General features: G+C 35.6%; 1 protein-coding gene across 1 annotated transcript; it reads left to right on the top strand.

Annotated features, from left to right (window-relative positions):
• The first annotated feature begins 14,184 nt into the window (after window positions 1-14,184).
• Window positions 14,185-20,900, top strand: LOC144357710 (uncharacterized). Its single transcript, XM_085496140.1, has 9 exons — window positions 14,185-14,256; window positions 14,861-14,977; window positions 15,280-15,519; window positions 15,650-15,757; window positions 17,063-17,143; window positions 17,657-17,761; window positions 18,410-18,514; window positions 18,935-19,019; window positions 19,688-20,900. The coding sequence occupies exons 2-9, from the start codon at window positions 14,899-14,901 to the stop codon at window positions 20,898-20,900; spliced, it is 2,016 nt and encodes a 671-aa protein (XP_085352266.1). The 5' UTR covers window positions 14,185-14,256; window positions 14,861-14,898.
• The last annotated feature ends 5,641 nt before the right edge of the window (window positions 20,901-26,541 follow it).

The following is a 26,541-nucleotide window of genomic DNA, read 5'->3' as shown; positions in this document are numbered from 1 at the left end:
TACTTATTGTCGTCAGATTAACACCAAATTTTCACAGCTTTAAGGTGACAATGAGAGGAACTTGAATGTGTCCAGACAAACTATTTTATCGATTATTTACCAATGAGTTGTGGTTTGAGTTGGGGGCAATGCGACTAAAACAGTAATTGAAATTCAGGACACTATTTTTTTAAAACGCGTTGCTTGAATAAAACTAACCAGACACATTCAATTTACCAGACTATTGAACAACTAGGAAAAGTGAAAAAAATACTTGTTATCGCCAGCATAAATGCGTAATTATTTTTTTTACAGAAAAAGTAATTGTTCACCTTTGATTGAGTAACGCGTCGTAGATTGCAGATACGGGCATGCAAAATACACTTGTGAAAAGCTTGAAGTCTGGCGATTCTAAAAATATATACTTTCCCGGGTCTATTTGTAGTCATTTAGCTACAATTAGAAGATGAAAACAAGTATGCAAATAATAGTCCCGCTACCTTAAATGTGAAATAAGACCAAGAAATTTATAATTTCAATCCAGAATTTAAAAGTATGCTGAGGTAAGCTGATATCAATACACAAGAACGCAGTTGTCAGATATAAATTGTGTTGTATTTATTCTAATCCACATGATAATCAGACGAGGTTGAGAATAATAATATAAGCGATATAGGATTATGCTCTCGTTGTTTCAAATAAAAACGACATCAACGAATTTTATTGATAAATGTGATGCGTTTCCCTATATTTGTTTTTTTAAAAGCTAATTTATTGTTTATTTTTTTCAAAATTACACGTAATCACTGAATAGGACAATGATAAATCACTGAATCATATGTAGTTTACTGACATCAATCATCACAGACAAGGTGACCCCATTCTAATGTGTATTATGCATGTTGATACCGATTTGTCTGTGCACAGTGTTGGTAAAACTGATTTACTTTTGACCAGGCAAAAAATCATAGTTTCAAAGTATCCTGAGACAAGAAGAGCCAATGACGGGATTCAATGGCAGCGACTTTCGCCATGGAAACCACAACAAATAATCGCGACGTAATAAACGTTACGACTGTCTTCAAAGAATCCCGTTCTCTTACTCGGAAACGAAACTCGTATCTGATTGCAGACTGAAAGCTTATCTGCATACCAAAGAGTCGGTCTTTCACAAAGTGACCAGCGTTGTTACCATACAATGAACTATGAATATATAGTATATATATGTACTTGAAACATGGTTAGTCTGAATCCAACAATCTGATTGGCTGAAACAAAGTTTTATACATGACGCTAAAAGACCTGTGGAATTGGCTCAAATATCTAATTTAATCGAGATCGCACGACTGCGAGCACTATTGATACCGATTGCGCGTGCATGATTGAATGCTTAAAACAAACTGTTTTCTGATTGCAGACTGAAAACTCATCTGTGCATACCAAAAGGTCGGTCTTTAACAAAGTGGCTAGCGTGACTAGAACATTCCATCTGCCATAAATAACCTGCCATAAAACTGAATAAACTTGCTTAAATGTCCAACAGAAACAAGATCGCGCGACTGTGAGCACTATTGATGAAAAATGCTCAAAACAAGGAAACCTGGTACAAGTACTAATACCAATTAAAATTGATTTAGTAATAAAGGTGGCAAACGTCTCGTGCGGAACGTGTGCGTCAATTGCAAAATAGCGTTTCAATCGAAACGCGACGCCATCGATGCATTCGTCCCTATGTCACCTCTACTTGGTTATCATGAATATAACAGAAGAATCAATATATGTGGCGTTCACATTAGAGATCTTGGAGCGCGCCTTGACTCGTGTGTAAACGGTCGGGACCAAGTCGGCACGTGCAGAAAAGAATTGTTCTAGCGTTGTTTTTTTTCTTGCAACCATCTTTTTTCATGCAAAGCTACATCGACGTGAAAACATGATTGTTTCTCGAATCTTTTTTGCCTTTTATTTGCATGATGAATCATGATAAATACCACAATAGCAAATGGATATAATTTCAACATATCAATTACTATTATCATCATTTGAGTATTGTTTTATTCGTTTGGGTCAAACAACAGATCGACGAACGAGGACGTCATATAAGATTATTATGAGAATACCGAAGAGGACGGCCTAAAAGCATGATTTCTTGGAATGCAAGAAACTGTGCAACACAATTGGTGTTTAATACCCTTCGGTTTCGGGTTTTGCAAAACCCAAATAGCACAAAACATAACATTTTTCTAAGCACACTCAGAATGTATCCGATGACACTGACTGAGCCTCTTGCAGAGATTGTATCTCGATAACTCTGATTAGACTATGGTAATATGGATCTGTAGATCACAGTAATGGCAACATTAAATTCAGCATCTCAATAAATGTTAGCAATATCCAAAATATACGGCGACGATTGAGCATACCAGGCTACCAAGAATCCTAGAGATGAATGAACGTTATAACAGTCATGCACAGGTTTTACTATTATAAGATACAACACTAGTGTATAAATGATTTTTCCATTAAAATAACGAGGTATTTTGACGTTTTTCATTGCCAATAATCCCCGTGCTTGGTAAGACCTATTCTCGTACAAATATTTATTGAAGTAAACAACTTATATAAATATGTATTATAAATATGCTACGCTTTTTGAAATAACACGTATGATTGGTATTTTTTGTTTCCCGGGATAATACACTAATAATCTCATTGTCAGTTAGTACGAGTATAATAGCGTACAGTTTTGTATAGTTGTATTTCTACTCATAAGTAGGATGTATAGTTTAACATTGTGTCGCGATAAAGATTAGAATTGTTGCAATCTGAAAGTGTAAAACCCATGCATATTTACCATATCCTCCCAGTGATATAAGCGGACAAATATTTTCAGACATGCCCATTCGAAATAAGTTGGTCAAGTTAAACATCCCATGAAAATGTTTCAGTCGTTAATGCAAGTCGCTTTATAAAACACCACTCTACATCTAAGGTAGACTATTGTGCACCTCCAACCATAGCTAAACACACTATTCTAGTCTAAACTGTTGTTTACATGTTGTAAACATGTCACTTGTCATGACGTGATTTGGACTATGATATAATGCGCATGCGCGTAGGTAAGCATAGAGTGGGTTTTTTTCCAAACCACCTGAAATAGAAGCGCGTTTGCTATAGACGCCGGAATCAACACTTTCTTTGAGTAACTTGCTATTTGGAAATAAGGTATTTCATACATTTAAAGATATAATTTCGATATTTTTCGTGGTATTACTATTTAGAATTCAGGGATTAAGGCTAGTTTATATGTGTTTATTTCTACCATATTAATTAGCAAGATAGTAGCAATGGCTGCCTCAGACAAGGTGATCTATACAGCCAGTGTACAATCACTGGGTTGTTACCGATCAATGAGAATAGAATGTACGCCACAATGACAGGGGATTGTTGTGTTGTTTAACATATAAAACATAGATTTCTTCCGAATCCAGAATATATCATGTTAATTCCAGCATACGTATTTATGGGCGACGTAAATAGTTTAAATTAACAATCTTACGGTAGTTGTGTTTGTATTAAGGTTTAACCCAGATTATACACAGTGCTGGTAAAACTAATTTTAATCTTGATCCGGCAATTAAATCTCATATTATTAATCATGGCTTCCAAGCAGAAATTTTACCACAAATTACAACAAATGTATTCCCAATTAAATGTGCAATACAGCCAAGAAATTTATAGTTACAATTCAAATTTTAAAAGTATGCTGAGGCAAGCAGATCCAATGACGGCATACAAAGGCCGGAACTGTCACCATTGAAACGACAACACATAATCGCATCGTTATAAACATTATGAGTGTCTTCAAAGAATCCCGTTCTCTTACTGGGAAACCAGCTCGTATCTGATTGCAGACTGAAAGCTCATCTGCATACGAAAAGGTCGGTGTTTCACAAAGTGACCAGCGTTGTTACATACAACGAGCTATAAATATATCATATATATGTACCTTGTAACATGATCAGTCTGAATCTAACAATCTGATTGGCTGAAACAAAGTCTTATATCTGATGCTAAGAGACCTGTGGAATTGGCTCAAATATCTAATTTAATCGAGATCGCACGACTGCGAGCACTATTGATACCGATTGCGCGTGCATGATTGAATGCTTAAAACAAACTGTTATCTGATTGCTGACTGAAAACTCATCTGTGCATACCAAAGGGTCGGTCTTTCACAAAGTGGCTAGCGTGACTAGCACATTCCATCTGCCATAAATAACCTGCCACAAAACTGAATAAAGTTGCTTAAATATCCAACAGAAACAAGATCGCGCGACTGTGAGCACTATTGATGAAAAATGCTCAAAACAAGGAAACCTGGTAAAAGTACTAATACCAATTAAAATTGAATTAGTAATAAAGGTGGCAAACGTCTCGTGCGGAACGTGTGCGTCCATTGCAATATAACGTTTCAATCGAAACGTGATGCCATCGATGCATTCGTCCCTCTGTCACCTCTATTTGGTTATCTTGAATATAACAGAAGAATCAATATATTTGGCGTTCACATTAGAGATCTTGGAACGCGCCTTGACTCGTGTGTAAACGGTCGGGACCAAGTCGGCACGTGCAGAAAAGAATCGATCTCGCGTTTCTTTTGTTTTTTTTCTTGCAACCATCTTTTTTCATGCAAAGCTACATCGACGTGAAAACATGATTGTTTCTCGAATCTTTTTTGCCTTTTATTTGCATGATGAATCATGATAAATACCACAATAGCAAATAGATATAATTTCAACATGTCAATTACTATTATCATCATGTGAGTATTGTTTTATTCGTTTGGGTCAAACAACAGATCGACGAACGAGGACGTCATATAAGATTATTATGAGAATACCGAAGAGTACGGCCAAAAAAACATGATTTCTTGGAATGCAAGAAACTGTACAATACAATTGGTGTTTTAATACCCTTCGGTTTCGGGATTTGCAAAACCCAAATAACACAAAACATTACATTTTTCTAAGCACACTCAGAATGTATCCGATGACACTGACTGAGCCTCTTGCAGAGATTGTATCTCGATAACTCTGATTAGACTATGGTAATATTGATTTGTAGATCACAGTAATGGCAACATTAAATTCAGCATCTCTATAAATGTTAGCAATATCCAAAATATACGGCGACGATTGAGCATACCAGGCTACCAAGAATCCTAGAGATGAATGAACGTTATAACAGTCATGCACAGGTTTTACAATTATAAGATACAACACTAGTGTATAAATGATTTTTCCGTTAAAATATCTAGGTAATTTGACGATTTTCAATGCCATTACTCTCCCGTGCTTGGTAAGACCTAAGCTTGCACGAATAAATATTGAAGTAAACAACTCATATAAATATGTATTATAAATATTCTACGCTTTTTGAAATAACACGTATGATTGGTATTTTTTTGTTTCCCGGGATAATACACTAATAATCTCATTGTCAGTTAGTACGAGTATAATAGCGTACAGTTTTGTATAGTTGTATTTCTACTCATAAGTAAGATGTATAGTTTAACATTGTGTCGCCATAAAGGTTAGAATTGTTGCAATCTGAAAGTGTAAAACCCATGCATATTTACCATATCCTCCTCGTGGTATAAGCGGGCAAATATTTTCAGACATGCCTGTTTAAAATAAGTTGGTCAAGTTAAACATCCCATGAAAATGTTTCAGTCGTTAATGCAAGTCGCTTTATAAAACACCACTCTACATCTAAGGTAGATTATTGTGCACCTCCAACTATAGCTAACCACAATATTCTAGTCTAAACTGTTGTTTACAGGTTGTAAACATGTCAATTGTCATGACGTGATTTGGACTATGATATAATGCGCAAGCGCGTAGGTAAGCATAGAGTGGGGTTTTTTTCCAAACCACCTGAAATAGAAGCGCGTTTGCTATAGACGCCGGAATCAACACTTTCTTTGAGTAACTTGCTATTTGGAAATAAGGTATTTCATACATTTAAAGATATAATTTCGATATTTGTCGTGGTATTACTATTTAGAATTCAGGGATTAAGGCTAGTTTATATGTGTTTATTTCTACCATATTAATTAGCAAGATAGTAGCAATGGCTGCCTCAGACAAGGTGATCTATATAGCCAGTGTACAATCACTGGGTTGTTACCGATCAATGAGAATAGAATGTACGCCACAATGACAGGGGATTGTTCTGTTGTTTAACATGTAAAACATAGATTTTGTCCGGAATATATCATGTTAATTCCAGCATACGTACTTATGGGCGACGTAAATAGTTTAAATTAACAATATTACGGTAGTTGTGTTTGTGATTAAGGTTTAACCCAGATTATACACAGTGTTGGTAAAACTAATTTTAATCTTGACCCGGCAATTAAATCTCATCTTATGAATCATGGCTTCCAAGCAGAAATTTTACCACAAATTACAACAAATGTATTCCCAATTAAATGTGCAATACAGCCAAGAAATTTGTAGTTACAATTCAAATTTTAAAAGTATGCTGAGGCAAGCAGATCCAATGATGGCGTTCAAAGGCCGGGACTGTCACCATGGAAACGACAACACATAATCGCACCGTTATAAACATTATGAGTGTCTTCAAAGAATCCCGTTCTCTTACTCGGAAACCAGCTCGTATCTGATTGCAGACTGAAAGCTCATCTGCATACGAAAAGGTCGGTGTTTCACAAAGTGACCAGCGTTGTTACATACAACGAGCTATAAATATATCATATATATGTACCTTGTAACATGGTCAATCTGAATCTAACAATCTGATTGGCTGAAACAAAGTCGTATATCTGATGCTAAAAGACATGTGGAATTGGCTCAAATATCTAATTTAATCGAGATCGCACGACTGCGAGCACTATTGATACCGATTGCGCGTGCATGATTGAATGCTTAAAACAAACTGTTATCTGATTGCAGACTGAAAACTCATCTGTGCATACCAAAGGGTCGGTCTTTCACAAAGTGGCTAGCGTGACTAGAACATTCCATCTGCCATAAATAACCTACCATAAAACTGAATAAACTTGCTTAAATGTCCAACAGAAACAAGATCGCGCGACTGTGAGCACTATTGATGAAAAATGCTCAAAACAATGAAACCTGGTACAAGTACTAATACCAATTAAAATTGATTTAGTAATAAAGTTGGCAAACGTCTCGTGCGGAACGTGTGCGTCCATTGCAAAATAGCGTTTCAATCGAAACGTGACGCCATCGATGCATTCGTTCCTCTGTCACCTCTACTTGGTTATCTTGAATATAACAGAAGAATCAATATATGTGGCGTTCACATTAGAGATCTTGGAACGCGCCTTGACTCGTCTGTAAACGGTCGGGACCAAGTCGGCACGTGCAGAAACGAATCGATCTCGCGTTTTTTTTTTTTTTCTTGCAACCATCTTTTTTCATGCAAAGCTACATCGACGTGAAAATATGATTGTTTTTCGAATCTTTTTTGCCTTTTATTTGCATGATGAATCACGATAAATACCACAATAGCAAATGCATATAATTTCAACATATCAATTACTATTATCATCATTTGAGTATTGTTTTATTCGTTTGGGTCAAGCAACAGATCGATGAACGAGGACGTCATACAAGATTATTATGAGAATACCGAAGAGGACGGCCAACAAAACATGATTTCTTGGAATGCAAGAAACTGTACAATACAATTGGTGTTTTAATACCCCTCGGTTTCGGGTTTTGCAAAACCCAAATAACACACAACATTACATTTTTCTAGGCACACTCAGAATGTATCCGATGACACTGACTGAGCCTCTTGCAGAGATTGTATCTCGATAACTCTGATTAGACTATGGTAATATTGATTTGTAGATCACAGTAATGGCAACATTAAATTCAGCATCTCTATAAATGTTAGCAGTATCCAAAATATACGGCGACTATTGAGCATACCAGGCTACTAAGAATCCTAGAGATGAATGAACGTTAAAACAGTCATGCACAGGTTTTACTATTATAAAATACAACACTAGTGTTTACATGATTTTTCCGTTAAAATATCTAGGTAATTTGACGATTTTCAATGCCATTACTCTCCCGAGCTTGGTAAGACTTAATCTCGTACGAATATTTATTGAAGTAAAGAACTTATATAAATATGTATTATAAATATTCTACGCCTTTTGAAACAACACGTATGTTTGGTATCTTTTTTGTTTCCCGGGGTAATACACTAATAATCTCATTGTCAATTAGTACGAGTATAATAGCGTACAGTTTTGTATAGTTGTATTTCTACCCATAAGTAGGATGTATAGTTTAACATTGTGTCACCATAAAGGTTACAATTGTTGCAATCTGTAAGTGTAAAACCCATGCATATTTACCATATCCTCCACGTGGTATAAGCGGGCAAATATATTCACACATGCCGGTTCGAAATAAGTTGGTCAAGTTAAACATCCCGTAAAAATGTTTCAGTCGTTAATGCAAGTCGCTTTATAAAACACCACTCTACATCTAGGGTAGACTATTGTGCACCTAAACACCTAAAACCATAGCTAACCACAATATTCTAGTCTATGCTGTTGTTTACAGGCTGTAAGGGACGACGTCAAAAGATCGATGTCGGATAGATAAAAAACTTATTTCCTTTAGTTTGAGGGTGGGGGGTTTTGACCTCAAAAAGTTTCCATCCTACAAAAACGATTTTATTTTTTAATGAAGTCAAAAAAATCGTGGTTGTAGTTCGTTTTTTTTCTATCCAAGAATGGACAGAAATAACCGAAAATAGAAAAAACCCCAGAAAAAATGGTTTGGTTCGAGTGTAAATCTGTGCGTCAAATGAGGTGCATTTGTAAAATCTTTTTACACCCACCCGACAACCAACTACTATGCAATACTACTGTCCGATTATCAATTTGTATTGAATGGTGAATGTAGTCTGACCCCATGACCAATATTTATCAATTAAGTTTCAGTGGGGGGTAGGGGGGTTTGGAAAAAACTAAAGGAATTAAGTTTTTTATCCGACATCGATCTTTTGACGTCGTCCCTAAACATGTCAATTGTCATGACGTGATTTGAACTATGATATAATACGCAAGCGCGTAGTTAAGCATAGAGTGGGTTTTTTTTTCCAAACCACCTAAAATAGAAGCGCGTTTGCTACACACCGGAATCAACACTTTGTTTGAGTAACTTGCTATTTGGAAATAAGGTATTTCATACATTTTAAGATATAATTTCGATATTTTTCGTGGCATTACTATTTAGAATCCAGGGATTAAGGCTAGTTTATGTGTGTTTATTTTTACTATAATAATTAGCAAGATAGTAGCAATGGCGGCCTCAGGCAAGGTGACCTATATAGCCAGTGTACAATCACTGAGTTGTTACCGATCAATGAGAATAGAATGTACGCCACAATGACAGGGGATTGTTCTGTTTTTTAACATGTAAAACATAGATTTTATCCGAATTCAGAAAATATCATGTTGATTCCATCATACGTATTTATGGGCGACGTAAATAGTTTAAATTAAAAATCTTACGGTAGTTGTGTGCGTGATTAACGTTTAATCCAGACTACACACAGTGTTGATAAAACTAATTTTAATCTTGACCCGGCAATTAAATCCCATTTTATGACTCGTGGCTTCCAAGCAGAAATGTTACCACAAATTAAACAAATGTATTCCCAATTAAATGTGCAATAAAGCCAAGAAATTTATAGTTACAATCCAAATTTTAAAAGTATGCTGAGGCAAGCAGATCCAAAGACGGCATTCAAAGGCCGGGACTGTCGCCATGGAAACTACAACAAATAGTCGCATTGTGATAAACATTATGAGTGTCTTCAAAGAATGCCGTTCGATCTGATTGCAGACTGAAAGCTTATCTGCATGCCAAAGAGTCGGTCTTTCACAAAGTGACCAGCGTTGTTAACATACAACGAGCTATAAATATATCATATATACCTTGTAACATGGTCAGTCTGAATCTAACAATCTGATTGGCTAAAACAAAGTTTTATATCTGACGCTAAAAGACCTGTGGAATTGGCTCAAATATTTAATTTAATCGAGATCGCACGACTGCGAGCACTATTGGTACCGATTGCGCGTGCATGATCGAATGCTTGAAACAAACTGTTATCTGATTGCAGACTGAAAATTCATCTGTACATACTAAAGGGTCGGTCTTTCACAAAGTGGCCAGCGTGACTATAACATTCCATAAGCCATAAATAACCTGCCACAAAACTGAATAAACTTGCTTAAATATCCAACAGAAACAAGATCGCGCGACTGTTAGCACTATTGATGAAAAATGCTCAAAACAAGGAAACCTGGTACAAGTACTAATACCAATTAAAATTGAATTAGTAATAAAGGTGCTAAACTTCTCGTGCGGAACGTGTGCATCCATTGCAACATAGCGTTTGAATTAAAGACGTGCAACGATAGTAAGACGTGTGTAGATGCCCCATTCAGAAATGTCTTTTCTTTCATCCTATTGTGACATTTAAGTGATCCATTGATCACTAACACGCATAATACACATTAGTCCGCATATCATGTGTGTTTCATATCTAAAAACTAAGTCCGTGTTTATTGATATCATCCCATAACCTGAGCACATGCCACAACTCAACTAAATTCCTGATACAAAGTACTGGCCCCCTGTTACTCAAACTATAAAAATCATTACTATATTACAATTCTAAACGTATTGAGGGAGTACAAGTTAAATAAATCGGTTATGTATCTTTCACTCAAATAGAGTTGCTTCACAGTTTTTTTTTGAAAACCCATTCTATATTTACAGTAGGGGAAAACCCATTATTGTTTTCGCCTATGCGCGTACACGTGATATTACCCCCCCCCCCGCAAACAACATCGTAAATATTTATCTAGTATAGCACAGTGTAAGATGAATGATACAAGACATACTTACATATTCAATAACATATCTTTTGTTTATTTGATAACAAAACACCATGATGAAGCCTCCGACCATTGTATCCCAAGTTCTGGGTCAATTAGATGAGATTTGCTTGCCGGGTCAGGTTTAAAATAGTTTTTCCAACGTTGTGCGCAATCTGGGTTTAACATTAATACCATACTTATACCGGTACCAACACGCATAATACAAATTAGTAAGGGTCACATTTGTCTGTGATGATTGATGTCAGTAAACTACATATGATTCAGCGACCTGTCATTGTAATATTCAGTAGTTACGTGCAAACTTAACAAAATGTACACTATAAATTATCTTTTAACAAGCAAATATAGGAAAACGTATCACATTTACTAATATACTCCAATCCTTTTCATGAGTTTCTTCAAAGAATGCCGTTCTCTTACTCAGAAACCAACTTTTATCTGACTGCAGACTGAATGCTCATCTGTATACCAAAGGGTCGGACTTTCACAAAGTGATCAGCGTTGTTAACATGCACTGAGCTATAAATATACCATATATATGTACGTTGTAACATGGTTAGTCTGAATCTAATAATCTGATTGGCTGAAACAAAGTCTTATACCTGACACTGAAAGACCTGTGAAATTAAATATCTAATTTAATCGAGATCGCACGACTGCGAGCACTATTGGTACCGATTGCGCGTGCATGATTAAATGCTTGAAACAAACTGTTATCTGATTGCAGACTGAAAACTCATCTGTACATACTAAAGGGTCGGTCTTTCACAAAGTGGCCAGCGTTACTATAACATTCCATAAGCCATAAATAACCTGCCACAAAACTGAATAAACTTGCTTAAATATCCAACAGAAACAAGATCGCGCGACTGTTAGCACTATTGATGAAAAATGCTTAAAACAAGGAAACCTGGTACAAGTCCTAATACCAATTAAAATTGAATTAATAATAAAGGTGCTAAACTTCTCGTGCGGAACGTGTGCGTCCATTGCAACATAGTGTTTGAAGCGAACACGTGACGTCGTCGATGCGTTCGTCGCTCTGTCACTTCTATTTTGTTATCTTGAATATAACAGAAGAATATATATGGCGTTCACATTAGAGTTCTTGGCACGTGCCGTAATTCGTGTATGAACGGTCGGGACCGAGATCGAGTTTTTATCTGCACGTACCGATCATTTATAAGGACCGCAACTCGGCACGTGCCGAGATTTGCTGCATGGACGCTCGACACGAACCGAAATCACGCCCTCGATGGTGAATTTAAGAGAACATACAATAGTTCATACAAGTACGACATATGTTACGGTATGTACTGCTGCAACAGTTTTCTTTTCCTTGCAAAGCTCCACCGACGTGAAAACATAATTGTTTCGTGAATCTTTTTTGCCGTTCATTTGCACGATAACAAATACCACATTATCATATACCTCGTATTGCTGGATACACCCAGCGACACCGATGCCAGCTGACTGTGACAATACTGTCTCCACGGAAGATCATCGGCGCATTTCAGATATTCTTAGTTGAGCTACGCCAGAATCTAGAACTGTAAACCAAACTACTTCTTGTCAAGCAATTTTTTCTCGTTCACCGACTACATTTTTTTAACAACTGTAAAATCAACGTGTCTATACCTGTGGCTACAACATCAGCTTCTAGAAAACGCCCGTTGTCGGATGGTCAGAAACCAGACCAACTCAACTGGACTGTAGCGTTCATTCTTAAGAAAGAAAGTTTATAATGAGTTCGTATTTATTACCGTTAAAATATTGTTATAAATTTACGTTCATTTGCTGTTTCATTAAAACGTAATTTGTGGATATATTTGGTAACATTCGTTTGTGTATTGTGTGAGAATTGTTGCCGCGTTTTGCGTCTTTAAAATCCTCCGTATAAATCCGCGCCAGTAAAACGACCTGTATCGACCCAGGATAAAATCGAATAGGGTTTCTTTTGGGCCAGACGAGCGAAAAATAACACAACTAAAGACTAAGGTATATGATAAAACCTTTATGGATTGGATACGGCTTTTGCTGCCCTCGATTGTACAGCTTCGGGCGCTTTCGCCGCATGACCTCGGGCCGCAAAAGCCGCATTCAGTCCATAAAGAATAATAGCAAATGGATATAATTTCGACATTGCAATTACTACTATCATCATATGCGCATCGTTTAACAGATCAACGAATTAGTGCGTCATATGAGATTATTATGAGAATACCACAGAGAACGGCCAAAAAAACCATAATTTCTTGAGATGCAAGAATCTGTACAATACAATTGGTGTTTCAATACATTGCGGTTTCTAGTTTTGCTAAACTCAAATAACACAAAACTTGACAGAATGTCCCCGGTGACACTGACTGAGCCTCTTGTATAGATTGTATCTGGATGGCTATGGTAAAATGGGTCCCATGTAGATCACAGTAATGGCTACATTAAATGCAGCGTCTCTATAAATGTTAGCAGTATCCAAAATATACGGCGACTATTGAGCATGCCAGACTACCAAGAATCCTAAAGATAAATAAAAGTTATGAAAATCATGCACATGTTTTACTATTATAAAATACAACACTAGTGTATAAATGATTTTTCCGTTAAAATATTTAGGTAATTTGACGATTGACATTGCCATTAATCCCCAGTGCTTGGTAAGACCTATTCTACTACGAATATTTATTGAAGTAAACAACTCATATAAATATATATTATAAATATTCTACGCTTTTTGTTTGGTATATTTTTGTTTCCCGGGTTAATACACTAATAATCTCATTGTCAGTTAGTACGAGTATAATAGCGTACAGTTTTGTATAGTTGTATTTCTACCCATCAGTAGGATGTATAGTTTAACATTTTGTCGCGATATTGGTTAGAATTGTTGCAATCTGAAAGTGTAAAACCCATACATATCTATTATATCCTCCTCGTAGTATAAGCGAGCAAATATTTTCAGACATGCCTGTTCGAAATAAGTTTGTAAAGATAAACATCCCATTGAAAATGTTTCAGTCGTTAATGCAAGTCGCTTTATAAAACACGACTCTATATCTAGGGTAGACTATTGTGCACCTCCGACCATAGCTAACCACAATATTTTAGTCTATATTGTTGTTGACGGGCTGTAAACATGTCATTTGTCATGACGTGATTTGGACTATGATATAATGCGCAAGCGCTTAGTTAAGAATAGAGTGGGTTTTTCCAAACCACCTAAAATAGCAGCGCGTTTGCTATACAAGCCGGAAGCAATACTCTGCTTGAGTAACTTACTACTTGGAAATAAGGTATTTCATACATTTAAAGATATAATATAATACGAAATCTTTTGCGGTAGTACAATTTAGAATCCAGGTATTAAGGTTAGTTTTTGTGTGTTTATTTTTACCATATTAATTAGCAGGATAGTAGCAATGGCGGCCTCAGACAAGGTGGCCTATATATCCTGTGTACAGTCACAGAGTTGTTACCGATAAATCAGAATAGAATGTACGCCACAATGACAGGGGATTGTTCTGTTGTTTAATATATAACACATAGATTTCTTCTGAATCCAGTTATATCATGCTAATTTCAGCATACGTACCTATGGGGGTCGTAAATATTTAAAATTAATAATATTAAAATTAAAATTAAAATTAAAAGATATATGATATTTGAAAATATGCGTCACCATACATGTTTAACGAAACTGTTCTATGTATTACCTTCGCTATGTATTACCGGCTATCAATGCACATTTGTCTCCTATATATTTTTACGCTTTGCTTAGCTAAAATCCACAATGTAATACATTAGAGTCATTATATGACAGTCATAAATTATAATAGAACTGACACTGTGTTAAACCAAGATACAATAACCTGGATTATATTCCCATTATATTTACAGCGTTGATTGCTTTTCTTGAGATAGTAGCACCAAGCAGAATGTCAAGTTCAGACGATAATTCAGATCTCGACGAATTTACGGAGTTATTGGAAGAGGTGGCATCCAAAATAACACCTAGTAAGTTTGTTCTTAGTTGTTCTCTAGAAACAGCTATGCATGAATATAGTCAAGTTGCCAACACTTTGTACCTATATTACTACCTTAAATATTCATTTAAATGTGGCAATGTCATTCTTACAATTTATGAATGATTAGCAAGTTTTTGTTCACCCACTTTCCATTATATTTTAAATCATTTAACTGACCTTAATTTTATTTTTATTTAACTAATCGATTGATTATTTTTCAGACAATATTTATTTGGATGTACATTTATTTATACAAACTGTTTCTGTGTACTTGTTTTTCATGTTATTTAGAGAAATTTATGGTACTAAAGCGACTTTGTAAAGACAAAATACGCGCATGTGATTTGTGTATTATGGAAGACCCTGGAGATTTATTAGACGCACTGCGAGACGATGATGTTATATCACCAACAAATACAACATTCCTTGTTAAAATGTTGAAAAATAAGAATGTTAGAATGAAGAAACTTGCTGATAAAGTAAAGAAATTTACCGACCTATACAATAAAAAATTAGGACATACCACCAAAGGTAATACGTCTTCGTCTCTAACAATGGCATTGTAATCAAGTTTAGGGTCAAATGAGATATGTATTTATGAAATTCAGAACGACCCTGAGTGTAGTACATGTACGATTGTCATATTTTGTTTTACTACTAGCAACCACAAATGATACGTCATCTATGGTTGGAAGCAAACGAAAAAGATCTCCAGATAACCTATTTGGGCAGTCAGCACAACAGAAGAAAAAGTCTACTGGCAGAAAGGGTATGTTATAATTCCTGTCTGATTATGATTGGGCTATATTTAACTAATAATACATGCTTGTGAGGGTAATATCACGATGTGTTGACTGCCCAGGGGTGGTGGTCATGACCATAATAATGATTGATGCTAGAGCCGAGGGTGAGGACATCATCAATATTATGGTCATGAACAACAGCCCGAGGGCAGACAACAAATCGTGATACTGCCCGAATGACCACGTGTTATTTATTTTAACTCATCGAGCAGACATCCACCATGACAATCACATCTACCATACATTACTCACACCCGCTCTCCAACAAAATAACAACACTTATATTTGTAGTATGCAATATTTTATTTTATGTATTGTTACAAGTTTCACATTACTTAATAGCATAGATACATTGAAAAAGCTAAAAAAGCTGCGAAATACACACAGCAAATGTTATTTTCAGCCATGGATATCCTTTTTAGTAACCGTGTTTCAGCAGTGTGAATCGGGTGGGAATCACTCAATTTATTTTGAATGAATTGAGAAATTCTTAAACGCCATTTATCTGGCCACTCGCCAGATAAATATGGCGTTGTCGTTGTCGTTGAAGTGACTGAAATTACTTCTCACAAACATACCACACCTTTTATTCACAAGTCACACAGCTAATAGCGTTCTCAGTTAGCATCGGCGTGGAATGCGTAGAAATGCTTACAGCGTAGAACGCGCTGCAGCGATCCCGGCCGAGACATTTTTGCTTTATATAGAATACCCTAATCATCAAAACAGAGTATCTTACTAAATATCCATTCTGACACATCGATGTCTATTTCGGATGGCTAAAGTTTGTTGAAAACCTCAAAAGCAACCCCGAAAGCAACAGCGACCGGGACAGCAGCAGTGAAGCGAACGACAAACGATTTGTTATGCGCAGTATCGATACACAGTAGTTTCAGTGACGTCATCCATGTCATATACCCATGAATCTCCACTTGACGGGCAATATACCATGTAATATTCATTTTAATTCAATGTTATGTAACCAGTTCTCAACTAATCACAGCATGCGTAACAGCAGTGAGATAAGATAATACCTACTATTTCTTTTTGAAGATCATATTTTGACACATTTGAAAAGTAATGATAATCCATTCATGGTACATTGTTCTATCGCTTTATTATGTCTTTCACGTTCTGCTTTTATGGCCACCATATATCCAGTATGTAGCCATCCTTGTTGAGTCTGCGCACACACATTTTAGAGGGTGATGGAGTATTACTGGATGTCGCCGAACATTTTTATATATTATACGATTCATTAATACTTATAGGTATTGTATCAAGGGAACCTGGACCACGTGACACACAAGGTGACAGTGCCGTTCCAGCACATATAACACGGGCACATACATGTAAGTTAGTTAGCAAAAGATGTTATAAACACATCAGATCTATTGAACAATGATATTATTGGTGCACAAAAATACCCCAATCTCTGGTAATTGTTCAGACATAAACATCTAGTAATGTGATTTCCCAAAGATAAAATACCTGAGGGAAGTAATGTAAAATGCCCGTACTCGGCGACACACTGAAGAACGATGATGCAATATCACAAAATACACTTTGACTCATACGAATGTTGAAAAACAGGCACTGTAAGAAAATAAAACGTACAAACATTATTAATCATAATATTTACAATCCTCTCGTATAAAATGTAGCATATAAAGTTCTCCGTGAATTGTATTTATACTATGAAGTTGTCCTAAAAGTCAAAATACTGTAAGGCACATCGTAAAGTACATTTTTCACATCAGTGTGAGATATGACGTGGTAGCAAAACAGCTCTGAATTTGTAATGATATGTCACAATACTAAATAACGTTATATATAAATCAATGTACTTATGTCTTAATTTGCAGCAGTATTATCTAGCACACAATCTGATACCAGAAGCAAAAGAACGAAATCGGCAGACGCTACATATGTTTCAGAGTCAAAGAGGAAACAAGATTCTGATGAGGAAAGTATGTGCTGATTCTATGAATACATAGAGCATTGATTCACAATAATTCAATGATTCAATATGATTACACTTCATATACCGAAGGGACATACATTCATTATGAACACTTTATTTGTTTTTTTCCTGAGATGATTTCATGTCTATGTACATGCTTGCGTACCACAATTAGTATCTGTAACTAAGATATGCCTGGACTGACCCTATCCAAACTTCAAACACCCCATATTATTCGAGATACGTGTATTCGCTTCGTGATCAGATGCATTATAAATGCCAACAAATCATAAACATTAAAAATTCCCGGAACCAGATCTCGATCTTATGTGGATGATTTTTGTTCAAACTTGGTATAGATGTAGTATAGGAACTATACAACTATAAGGTTTGATTCTAAGTTCGACATGTAGTAATTTTACTTAATAAATATTTGTTAATGATTGAGCCTTCTTTAAATATCTTGATGAATTCGTCAACTTTACATTTACACACACATTTCACATAGCAATGTTCACAATTATTTACCAGAAAATATCACCCAAACGATTGTCAAAAGTGATGGGATTTTGTTGATATACATGTTGTATATATATTATTGCATTTTATTGTTCCGAAGTTGAAATAAGTTCATCCACTAATAAATCCCTATTAGATATTGAAACAAGAGAACCTGGACCTTCTCACCAGGAACGTGAAGGACAAGTTACTTACACAGTTGACTCTACACCGCCACAGGATCAACAAAGCTCACAGACGAGTAAGTCATTTTCTGACCTTGGCTATGCTGTTTTAAAACTAACATGTTTATCTCCATGGAGTGACGTAATGAAATACTGAGGTCATAGGCTAAAGTTATATTTTCATTGTAAGTTGTACTAGGCAGTGATTTGAAACTTCTGGATTTCAAGGCATACCAATAATTTCATAATATAATGGGATATGTTATATATTGGTATATAATTGTCTAGAATTGTTCTCGAAATTTGAATATTTGCTTACAAATTAGAGCAAAATATGATATCAAGATATGCAAAGAATGCTGCGACAACCCAGATACAATCAAACAAACAATAAAATATGTGTATTGTATGCAATAGATTATTACATAGATTAAACATGGCTGCAAATGTTTGACATTTGGGTCTAATAACCATTTCTTTGCAATATTTATCTTCAGATCACAATGAACGACAACATGAAAAGATTGGTTGCTTCTTGACGGATGCTGCAGGTCTGCCTCATAGTACAAATGACACTCAAAGGTGGGAAGTCATAATATCGTAGCATTTTAAATCCATCAATAATTGTATAATTGTAATAATTGAGCAAACTATGGAATACGTTCACATTAACACCCTGTTTGGAAGGCACAAATCAACACCTATTTATCAAGTCTTCAATGAAAACAAATATGTAGAGTCTTTTTCTTTTTTAATTTGCCTGATCACCAGTAGATTGAGGAAAAGTTTATCTACTTTAACTTGGTTGTTTATTAACGGGTTTAGGTTGGTTTAAAGTATAATTGTTCTTCAGGATGGTGTCAAAAACTCGAAAATTTTGTATTTGATGATTTCAAATATGGAATTCGTGTCAATAATCTTAAAATGTCGTAATCTTAGCATGTATATTTTAAATATAAGTCTAAAATAAAATAATACATGTATATATATATATATATATATATATATATATATATATATATATATATATATATATATATATATATATATATATATATATATATATATATATAAACATAAGTTTATTAATGCTGCTAATCATGATTTTTTAATTAGATATTATATTCCTTCAGAACTGTTGTTCTAACGTTTTGCTTGCAAGAACAAATTGTTCCAGACAGCAAGTTTATCGTTGGTTTGTGAATGATTTTGATTGTAATAGTTGAACGTTTTTGTTTTGTTTTTGGTAGAGGTATTTTACTCATTAACGATGAATGGGGTACAGGAAATGGAGGCATATCCACTATAAATCGACAACTGGCTAAAATTATTGCGCATTGCAACATGAGGGTGTACTGTACATCCCTTCATAAGAATGAGAAAGACAAAAAAGACGCTCAGAGACTTGGTGTCGAGTTGGTGTTTCCTGAGGTGGAACCGAGTGACGAACAAGCAAGCCTTAAATGGATAAACAGACAGTATCGTACATACTTCTCTAATTTAGCCAACCTTTCAAACATCGAAGTGATCGTTGGTCACGTGCAAATTACTTCAGAAGGTGCATTAAAAATTCGTGATGATTATTTCCCAGACAAAAAAGTTTATCTTTTCAATCATACTATTTGCCGGGATACAGAAATCCAAAAAACTGATTGTTCAATCGGAAAGGTTGATGACAGAGAAAAGATAATGAAACAAGAAGTTCGGAAATGCCAAAAGGTGTTTTCAGTTGGTCCTCGAATGCACAGATATTTAGACGATTTCCATGACTTGAAGAATGTCGAAAACCATGTGTTTCTCCCTGCAGCTGATTGTAAATTTGCTGAATTGAAAATAATCCAACCATCTATTAAATCCGATGTGACACTATTGACATTTGGTCGAGTGTCAGGTGTCGCTAGTCTGAAAGGTTATGATATCGTTGCTGACGCTATGAGTAAGGTTGCTGGGAAACGTGCAGGAGCGCGCAGGTATATTTGGAGAATTCGTGGTATTCCAGAGAGTGAGCATGCAAAATGTAAAGCCGATATAAATAAATATATAACATCCTCAAATATCCAGTTAGATCCGCGACCATATGGTACGATTGATGATATTTGTGACGATATTCAGCAGAGCCACTTAATGATCATGGCGTCACGCAGTGAGCCATTTGGAATGGTGGGACTGGAAGCCATTACTGCTGGTTTACCCGTACTTATCACTAATAATTCAGGTCTAGCTAAATTTTTAAAGGAGCACTTCAAAAGGGATATGGTCGATCCCATTATTGTGAAAGTTGGTGTTAACGATGTTGATTTTGAAAGAGATACCAGGTGTTGGAGTGACAAAATCTCTGAAGTAATTGAAGATGATTATGATCGTGCATTTAAACGCGCACAAAAGTTGAAAAACGAACTCCTAGATTGTGATGCTGTCAAGAAGTCTCATCAATTATTCATAGACATGTGTCAGGAAAAATAACAAATGGACATCGTAGTTTGTACTCTAATGTTATTGAACACACCAGTGATTAAAACATATTATCAAGTTGACTCTTACTTTTCACCAGAGAATGCAATTATTCTAACAATTTAGTCATAGTTTTTGTTATCTCGTGTGATTAATTTAATTTTCGTCAACCATTGTACACAATTTATATCAAGTTAATTGTTATCCATTGTGATATAAAATTCCATTACATGACAGCATTACATTATGTGTTATTGTCACACAAATCATTGAAACAACGAATAAGTTAAATAATAATTTGATTTTATAACGTACAATCATACTAATTTGTGGATATGTTATTTGTGCGCATATACTAATTAGGTGAAGCTAATAAAACGGCCACCTCAGATTTTGGGCTAATGTTCTTATAATAACTGGGATTGTGTATTTTCGTGGTTGTAATTTCAAATTAATGTTATTTATTTCGCCTTGTGATTTCAATCAATTCAAAAATGGAAAACAATATAATTATTCGCAAGTATTTAGAATCATTGCAACTATCTGAAACACAGTGATATCAACAACGTATTTTTGTATTTTGCGGGTGTTATAAACTAAACTAAAATAATTATACTATAATTTAAAACTAAGTTAAACTGCCTTGTGTTTCACTTTCCACATGGGTCATCACTGTTTTTGATTTTCTGTTTACTGTGAGATCTCGTGTAATTCGTGAAAACCGAGTATCTGGTATTAAAATCAAATAATTTGATTATAAACTTTAATTTCTTGCCGAAGAGTTCTTTCTGTGTTGAGATACTATCACTTTATTAAAATTGACCATAAATAGTGTAGGACACATTGTTAGACTTGAGAATCCCACGTTTGACCAATTCTACGCGGTGTTTTGAAACCACTGTTATGTTAGCGACTTCTCGTTCGCACATCCCCTAATGTCATTATTTAGAATCAACAACTGGCATATTTAGGAGGGAGATTGTAAACATAAATTACAGAAATTTGACATATATATATTCTTAATATTCTTTACTTATCGTATTTAGTAGTGCCAATTTTGCAAGGCTTTAACCGTGCGACACATCGCTGTTAATCACGTGATCGTGCCGACGAGTGCAGCGATTGCCTGATCGCGTGTTTACTCTGCTACGCCTTGGAAAATTGACTTTTAAGAGTTCGTAGCCTTTGGTAAGAGAAAGAAAGTGAGTGAGAAGCAGGAGAGAACTGTACAGCGAGGGGTTACCTCAGCTGATTGTTCGGATGAATAAAGCTGGGCTATCTGTGAGTAACTAATGTGTATTTTTTTATATCGAATCTTGTATCTCTATGTGTAAGTGTCACCAGCTAATTATGACAAAGTTCCCTATTCTTGAACAGCTTCTGTTCATAGCACCACTGCGGTGCTATGAACCACTATGAAGCCATATATCCTGTTTTTGCATTCGATATCACACATAATGCGGAGACTAATTCATTAATATGCACCATAAAATAATGTATTTAAATTGCATATTTAACCCGCATCTACATTTGAAGTGAAGCATTTTGAAGCGAATAATGATGATTTCACTGGTAGTCTGGAAGTTAAGGCCAAGAATTTGGATTTTAGCAGCACTTGACGTCAAACATTGTGGAAACAGACTTTTCTTATGCAGTTTTCTGAATTTTTCAAAACTGCTTGTTTCCAAGACGGAAAATGTCCTGGAAAGGGTGAAAAATGTTGCTATGATAACCTGAAAATATCATGAAATCATTGGTCTAAAATGATCTACATTTTCAATACATATGAAGATACAGATGAAAAGTTGGTACCAACAGGTAGATTGTGGATTGGCCCAATTATTCATGATATCATATATGCTAATTAGCTAATTTGCATATTCATGAATTACCAATAATACTGATTTTCAAAGGAAATTGTATATATTGCGTGATTGTTTTTTTCACTGGTAAAGAACATAAATGACCGAGGTTTCTCGAGATTAATCAAACAACTAAATCAACGACTTGCCTGTATGTATGAATCCCTTTCTCGCGAGTTGTATCCGAAAATGCGTAGAATCATTAACAAATACAGATTTGGCGCCCTGTCCAATCTTCCAATTTATCTGCATTGTAATTTCCAATACGTCAATACCCACACAAGGACACTGTTCCCAACGGACGTAAGTTTTCACATAAACACATCTTTGTAGACTCGTACCACTAATTGAATTTCCATAGACGACAATATTAACATATGACGACATTGCTATGGGAAATCAACATGTAAATAATCAACCACTTGAAAAAAACTAACGTGTTGGCCAGCTCAAACTCTTGCAAATCGCAGGTAAACAAGACACACCTACTGCATTTGGATTGCACCTAGAGAAACCACTGGAAAAACATCAAGATTAGAACATCCAAATACACACAGAATAAACTCACAGGTACGCAGTCGCTGAGTAGTAAACAAAAGACCACATGTTGGTCTCACCTTTGACCCAGGTGATCACGCCCTCAAACAGGGAGCACCTAAGAAAAAAACAAATTTAAAAAAAATAATTGGTTCTTGCAAGGCATTTAAATTGATTAGTGGCATGATACCTTTTAGTTGAAACATCAAATTGTTCACGGAATAATGTTCATAAAGAGAACTTTATAGTATACATAAACATACTATTTTTCTTGAAATAAAACTCACCCTCGGGCAATAAAACCTTTTTTTGTTGTTAAATTTTGATGAATGACGGCCATATTGGCCACTTGGATATTGGAGAAAGCATTTGAATATGTTCCTCATCCGCCACTTTGCTGCTGGCCACTATACACTAGCTATGGTAAATATCAATAGTTTTATTCTTAAATATATCGTTAAACATATTTAGGAAGAAGGCCCGGGTGGTCAATTATCATAACCCTTAACGATAAAAAATGTGTCGATTGAAATACACACGCGCCACCAATATGTACAGTTAAACTAATCCTTGTTGATGCCATGTTTGCTTTATATCATAAAATCATTGCAAATGTCACTGATACAGCACAATATTTGCATGCAGGTAAAATACACCTCCATGATATACGTGACTACACCAAACATTCGAATATTTAATATATATTTTTATCCAGTATTGCAGACATCTTCTGTTCAACCTCCAACAGTGATAAACAAATATCTGCAAACAGTAATGTATTAAATATTGATATTTACTCTTTAATTGAAACATGGCTTGGTGCCAATGATGATTCAACTGATGACAGTTTTCGTCGGAACAGAAACTCGTACACTTTTAAGGAAGATCTTATCGCAATTAAATGTGCCTCGCCAACTACCGATAGTAACCACGATTTGTGTTTATGGTAATTTGAAAATACTAGTAGTGTCCCTGAAGCTGTTACTGCAAGCCTGAACAATTTCTATACAGATCTTCCTAATATGGTACATGAATTACATCGTGTTTTATCTGTCGGCGATTTTAATGTTGGTTCTTTGGATACCAATAACAAAAACTACCAGTCTCTACCAGTTTGTCAGGAAATGGCGTTCAAGCAGGCTACCGACATCTCTCATTGACGAAGGTGGGACTGGGACAAGTTCTTCTGTCTCCATGGCAACACCGTTCTGGTATAAGTCAGCTTCAAATATATTATTATTGGTGCTCAATTCTTGCTAAGCTATTACTTTCTGCTATTGATGCTATTTTCTCGATTTATCCAAGGAATTCGATAAAATGCCACACTATATTAGAGTTTTATCCATGCCAAAATTACAAGGATTACTTTTCTATGTGAAGACATTCGATTTTTAATCGAGGTCATTACGTTTCCATATTAGCACATACCGCTTTTTACACTACCTTATTTCACCCAATCTTAGCATAGTCCGTTTTTACACTACCTTATTTCACCCCATCTACGCATAGTCCGTTTTTACACTACCTTATTTCACCCCAACTTAGCATAGTCCGTTTTTACACTACCTTATTTTACCCCATCTTAGCATAGTCCGTTTTTACACTACCTTATTTCACCCCATCTTAGCATAGTCCGTTTTGACATTACCTTATTTCACCCCATCTTAGCATAGTCCGTTTTTACACTACCTTATTTCACCCCATCTTAGCATAGTCCGTTTTTACACTACCTTATTTCACCCCATCTTAGCATAGTCCGTGTTTACACTACCTTATTTCACCCCATCTTAGCATAGTCCGTTTTTACACTACCTTATTTCACCCAATCTTAGCATAGTCCGTTTTGACGTTAGCGCATATCACTATTCGTGCACACATTTCTATGAGAACGCATTTCATTTTTAAAAACTATATAGATTTGTATGCGTAATATTTGCAAACACATTGGAATTGTGAATTGTGACAATGTAATGTAAACTGCCAGAATACTGAGCAGCAAAATCGGATTAAAACAAAATGGTTTTCTATGGTATGGTTACGCCATTGAAACAGGCGAAGATTGTTCGTGTTTGACCGTATCAGGGTGGAACGACCTTGTTAAGGATGTTCACTATTTAGCGCGGGACTACTCCTTGGTTGTGACGTGTCACCGGTAATAAAGACATGAGACTGTTTTCAATATGATGAAATCATCGAGATCAAAGTTCAAGCATTACGTCAATGCAAAATCAGTCAATCTAGGTTTATTGCTGACAAGCTTGCTGCTAATATGTTGAACAAGGAAGATTGTGCGTTTTTGAAAACAACAGGTCAAAGGTTCCTGCTTTTCCGTCTACGGTTGGCGATGCAACAAGTGAAGCGAAAATCACGACCATATGTGAACTCTGTCAATAACAATGAGTACTATACTAAATCAGCTCTCCAAGATTAGTAATGACATTACAGATGTTTCTAATGTTGAAATAAGCTTCATTATTGATCAATTATCATTTGGATAGGTCAATTATATATTTGGACAGTTGATTTGTGTCAATGGCTTTACTACTGAGACACTCCAGCGTTCTAGTTCCAGCATGTCGTCAAATCTGGTACATGGTATTGTCTCTCGTGGGATGGCGGAAGTTGTCATAGATCATATAGTCAAAAAACAAAAGCGGGTGATGTAACGAGCAGAAATAATTACATAATGTACGTCCAATCACGATTGCTTCCGTGATGTCTGAAGTTTTGGAGAATAATATACTTAAACGATGTGAAATATACGCTAAGACTGCGGACAATCAATTCGGTTTTTAGGAAATAACACCCTACTGACTTGTGCACAATAATTCTTTAGCAGATCATCCGTTATAATAATTCTCAAGGCAGTGAGAATTGTTTTGTTGACGCACCCAAAGCGTTCGACAGAGTTAAAACGGGGGAGTCACTTACGCATAGCAGGTGGCCATAGCGTTTTTACAAACAAGAGTCTGCCCATGAGCCTTTGAGGTCTTAGCGTGTGTTGCAATTCCTGCGCGTGCGCAGGTGACGACCCTCCCGCTTCAATCATTGGCTTTTTTCAATAAGCTTCGTAAATCTTCAGTACACATTCGTATACTCGTATTACAGCAAACATTACTGTGTTAGATGGGGGTAATGTTTTGTCAGGCGGCTTTAATTATTCCAAGGTGGGATAATGCCACATATAATTTACAAATTAAGTGTTGAATTAAATAGTCAGTCATGTTGATATAATATGTTGCATTGTCAACTTA

This window comes from Saccoglossus kowalevskii, chromosome 22 (assembly GCF_978046115.1).
Source record: "Saccoglossus kowalevskii chromosome 22, keSacKowa6.1, whole genome shotgun sequence".
Lineage (NCBI taxonomy): Eukaryota > Metazoa > Hemichordata > Enteropneusta > Harrimaniidae > Saccoglossus > Saccoglossus kowalevskii.
Note: the sequence above shows the minus strand (reverse complement) of the source record. Positions and strands in the feature narration are given on the sequence as shown.